This window comes from Arachis ipaensis, chromosome B06 (assembly GCF_000816755.2).
Source record: "Arachis ipaensis cultivar K30076 chromosome B06, Araip1.1, whole genome shotgun sequence".
Classification (NCBI taxonomy): Eukaryota; Viridiplantae; Streptophyta; class Magnoliopsida; order Fabales; family Fabaceae; genus Arachis; species Arachis ipaensis.
Window position 1 is genome coordinate 91103292 of NC_029790.2, and position 5101 is coordinate 91108392.

The following is a 5101-nucleotide window of genomic DNA, read 5'->3' on the forward strand; positions in this document are numbered from 1 at the left end:
ACAAAAAAAAATATTAAAAACTATTAAAAATTATTATTATTTAATTATTAACTCAAATTTTATTTTTTATTTTTAAATATTAATAACTAATTAATGATTAAATTTTTAACGAGGAAAAAAAAAAGAAGTTACTTCTCTTGTTTGACCGGACAGTATGAACCTTTCTCAGGCTGGAAGGAAAAGTGGCATTAATAACTGGAGGAGCAAGCGGAATAGGCAAACGCACGGCGGAAATATTCGCAGAGCACGGAGCCAAAGTAGTGATCGCAGATGTCCAAGACGAACTAGGCCACGCGGTTGTCCAATCCATAGGACCATCCACATGCACCTTCGTCCACTGCGACGTCACCGACGAGGACCAAGTCAAGCGCGCCGTCAACACCGCCATCGAAGCATACGGCAAGCTAGACATCATGTTCAACAACGCCGGCATAGCAGACCCCAACAAGGCCCGAATAATCGACAACCACAAGGCCGATTTCGAGCGCGTCCTCAGCGTCAACGTAACCGGAGTTTTCTTGGGGATCAAGCATGCCTCGCAGCCCATGATCAAGGCCGGTGGCGGCAGCATAATCTCGACGGCTAGCGTCAGCTCGTACGTGGGCGGCGCCGCCTCCCACGCCTACTGCTGCGCTAAGCACGCGGTGGTTGGGCTGACCAAGAATGCGGCGGTGGAGCTCGGACAGTTTGGGATCAGAGTGAATTGCTTGTCGCCTTACGCTCTTGCGACTCCTTTGGCTACCACGTTCGTCGGGGTGAACGATGAGGAGCTTGAGAATGTGATGAACTCGCTCGCGAATCTTAAAGGTGTTACCCTTAAAACTGATGACGTGGCCAATGCTGCGCTTTATTTTGCTAGCGATGATTCCAGGTATGTCAGTGGACAGAACTTGCTCGTTGACGGTGGCTTCAGCATTGTTAACCCCTCCTTTCACATGTTTCAGTATCCACAAGACACTTAGATTTTGAAAAATGTAAGCATACAACACATCGCTTTTAGTCACATTTATATGAAAATTGACTATATAATTAGTTTTGAATCAGTTTTATCGTAAAGATGTCTAAAAGTGATGTGTTAAATTTGTAATAGAGTGCATGTTGAAGAAATAATACTTCAATAATATGGCTCCAACTTAACAGAGTCCATGTGTATTATTGACTTATGATTTGTAATATTCTACATTATTTTCCCCAAGCCACCAGCTTATTATAACAATGTTCTAAATTGATAAACTAAAAAGGGCAAAGGAACAACGATTTAAGAACTAAATATTATAATTGTCTAAGAATGAAAAGTTATTTCTATATAATCTTGAAGCCTCTTCTGTTTGTTCAGCTAGAGGATTCCTGATATTCCCCATCTCTCAACAAATGGTAATGTTGCATCACTACTTTATTTATCTCTTGAGCTTCAGTTGCCTTATCCAATGTTGAGTTGGACTTTGTTGCCAAATTCCAAGTCCATTTATCACTAAGCTAGTTCTATATATAATTATCTATAGAGAGCTTATGGATAAGGAATACACCATGTTCCTTACCATACCACTTTATCTGGTTACAAGTAAGCCAGTTCTAGATGGCTACCATGGCTATAAATTGACTCAACAATAATGCAATTACCAATGGTAAGCAATTAACTGTTGATGCTAACATTATAACCTTTGTGATTTATTCTTAAATAAGCTTACTAACTAATTTGGGTTTTCAATTATTTACTTAAAGAAATAAACCATCTGCTTTATTTACTTATTAATTTGATTTTGAAATTATCTGAAACATTAGTAGAAGTTCTTCGGTGCAGCCGACCTCGTCGGCTGGTGGAGGGCGATGGACAAAATCGAATTCGCTAAGAAGGTCCATCTCCTTTGTGACAACCACAACCTCAGCTCCATCGTGTGTGCCACCATAGCCACTAAAATTATAGTCATTGTAAAACGCACCTTACATGTATTGCTACCTACCATCCCATAGAGGAAAAACTACGGTAACCGTTATAAGAGTACACACAAATTATAGCATAAACTCACATTATAGACTACAACACATTCATTTTCTGTAATTTAGAGAGACCATCCAACCTTGCAGTTGTCATATAATTTTGCAATTAATTTAGTCCGATCCACGTAACTTGACTAAGTTAACTACAAATTGGACAACAATTACAAACATTTTTAAACTATAAGAACCCATTCGATCACGAATAAAGTGAAACTATAAAAACTTATGGAGTGATTGGATATTATTAGAACACACACTCATTACTCACAAAACAGAATATATTATTAGCTAATAGCGGCTTAGGCATCAATGCAATTGGTGGTTTGGTTGTTTTTGAGAACGTTCGCTATCATAGCGAATGACGCATTGGTTGAGCTATAACCCCCATCCACCACAAGGTTTACTCCACTTATGAACCTCCCCTCGTCGCTGCTCAAATAAACCGCCGCCTCCGCCACATCCTCCTCCTTAACCACCCCACCTTTCAGCACCCCCACCGACTGCAGGATCTCCTCCGTCCCCTCCCTCTCCATCTTCAACCAACCGTTCAGCATTGGCGTCGCAATCCCCCCCGGAGCAATGCAATTCGCTCTAATCCCATGCTGACCAAGTTCCACGCACAGATCTTTCATCAGCCCCACCAAGGCGTGCTTGGATGCGCTGTAAGCCGGTTTTGCCTGGCCTCCGATCACAGAAGTAATGCTCGTCGTGAAGAGGATAACGCCTCCCCTCTGTGCCTTTACCATGACCCTCGCTGCATGCTTGGCGCCCAAGAAAGCCCCTAAGACGTTGACATCGAAGATTCTCTTGAAGTCTTGGACGGTGGAGTTCTCCATCGGCCGCTTGATGTTGTCACCGGCGGTGCCGGCATTGTTGTACATGATGTCAAGGTGGCCGTATTTGGAAACAGCCAAATCGACCGCGTTTTTGACGTCTTGTTCGGAGGTCACGTCACAGTGAACGTAGTCGATGTTGTTGTTGTTATTAGTGGCACATTCTTTGGTGATGAGGGATTTGCAGAGAGAGATTCCCAGTTCGTCTTGGACATCTGCGATGATCACCTTAGCTCCGTGTTGAAGGAATAGTTTTGCGGTGGTTGCACCAATGGCCCCCGCACCTCCTGTGATTATTGCCACCTTACCTTCTAGCCTGCAACGTTTATAAATATAAACAATTAAATGACATAACATTTTTATGAAAGACGAATTTAAATTAAAATAATCTTTTTCAAAAATACTTTTTATCTTTAATTTTATTTTTAATATTTTAAATTTTTGTCAAAATTATCCTTAAACATTAACTCTATCTAAAATATAAGACAAAATTAAATATATTCAGGGATAGCATTGGCATAACTTAAAAATGTTTTAAAAATAAAATTAAATGAATAGAAAAAAGAAAAAATTTGAAAACAATTATTACTGAATAAACATTTTTCTTTCTTTTTAAATAAAATGTGTAAGACCAAGGACTTAGGATGTAACAGTGTCACAATTAAAAATCCACAATAATATCTATTCTTCTACTTCGACATCCCAACTTAAGAGTACATATAATTGTAAATCTTGGAGAGCTAGAGTTAGAGTGATAGAGAAAGGAGAGGGAGGGGGATTATCTAATTCAAATATTAACTATAAATCATTTTCCTATTCAAGCCTTTATTTTACTTTTTTGTGTGTGTATTTTCTTGTCAAAATATCAATCCACAGATATAATCTATAAGAATAGGTATGGAAACGACCTTTTAGCAACTGGGGCCATGGGGGAGGATTATATTTGTTCTTCTTGGAGTAGCAATGTATCAAGTGGCAGGCTATCAAAGGATGAATTAGTGAATGCTAAGATGATAAGATTCCCCTACTTTATAGAGTTTATAAGGAAGTAATTTTTGGAGTTGAATTGTGTTATTAAAACACGGTGCGAATTAATTAAAATAAGGAACAAAACTATGAAAATGTAAGATATAAATGAATGCCGACAAATGGTATGTATGTAAAATGCTCCTGATTAATGCGTTCAAGTCAACTATATTGTAGGTCAATTAATTAGGCAAAAAAGGAGCTAATATTCTCTTTTTAGTTTTTATCTCTCTCTTTGGTTGAATATCTCATGATCAAAACATTAAATTAAAAATAAAAGATAATATAGATTAACAAAAATATTATTTATATACTAAAGTTAATCAATAAAATCAGTTAATATGTATTTATATACAAATATATGTTTAATTCAATTTGTCATGATACGTTTCACTTATTTTTCGTCATCTTTAACAGATAATATCAAAATGAGCTTGTATCAAAATTTCATTTCAGGAGAAGATATAACTTCTCTCTCAAAATGGTGAGCTCGACCCGAAATTTACTTAATCAATACCTTTGTTAGATCAATAAATTACGAAATTTTAATCGATGAACTTAGTGCAAGTAAAGAACTTGATAATAATATGAAATAACCAATAAAATTAACAATATATGAAAAGTACAATGATAATGAAGAAATGAAACGATAAAATAAATTGCAATAAAAGAAATTGTAAAAACGGACACACACACACGTTCAGAGTCGACAACAGCAAGAAGTGAAATGGCTTCTGGTTCAATGTACGCTATCTTGCCTAGTTCAATCAATGGCAGAAAAAACGAAAAGAAAATGAAGAAAATAAGAAAAAAGTGATGACATTCAATGCTTACATGCACAAACACTTCATTCTTTTGGGAATTTTATAAAGTTTTAGTGTTGCTCAGAGTAGGTTGCAACGCATATTTGTGTTGATTTCAATCTTCTTATTTATAAAGATAAACATTGGCAGATACTCATTTTCCTTCCCACGTTCTTCCTTTAACTTGTTCCCCAAAATTTGCACCATGTTCTCTATAACACCCTAACTTTTAGCACCTCACGATCGCACTAAAAGTCCAAGCGCTACCTATCTCTAATCCTTTATTTTAGTACTATATTTATCTAATATTGAGCCTTCATGAATACAAACTGGATTTTTAATTATGAAAACAAAAAAAGCCTTTACTTTAAACCACATAATCACAAAATTATATCCACATAATATTAAATACATTGACTTATTCAAAATTTCAAAAATAGA

The 5101-nt window shown here is 36.8% G+C and overlaps 2 protein-coding genes across 3 annotated transcripts in view; one reads left to right on the top strand and one right to left on the bottom strand.

The window, feature by feature from the left end:
• The window catches only part of LOC107604682 (secoisolariciresinol dehydrogenase-like), a 15018-nt gene extending 13805 nt beyond the window's left edge, over window positions 1-1213 (top strand). Inside the window, exons 2-3 of one of the 2 annotated variants that reach the window (XM_021104593.1) lie at window positions 170-1001; window positions 1034-1213. In XM_021104593.1, the coding sequence (XP_020960252.1) occupies window positions 170-962 (793 nt within the window). In that variant the 3' untranslated portion in view covers window positions 963-1001; window positions 1034-1213. Of the gene's footprint in view, window positions 1-169 lie in introns of both variants that reach the window. The other variant, XM_016306329.2, reaches the window with a different exon arrangement.
• LOC107648297 (momilactone A synthase-like) lies at window positions 2207-3843 on the bottom strand. Its single transcript, XM_016352222.1, has 2 exons — window positions 3740-3843; window positions 2207-3147 (listed from the first exon to the last, which is right to left on the bottom strand). Exons 1-2 carry the CDS (start codon window positions 3757-3759, stop codon window positions 2298-2300), a joined length of 870 nt encoding a protein of 289 aa, XP_016207708.1. The 5' UTR covers window positions 3760-3843; the 3' UTR covers window positions 2207-2297.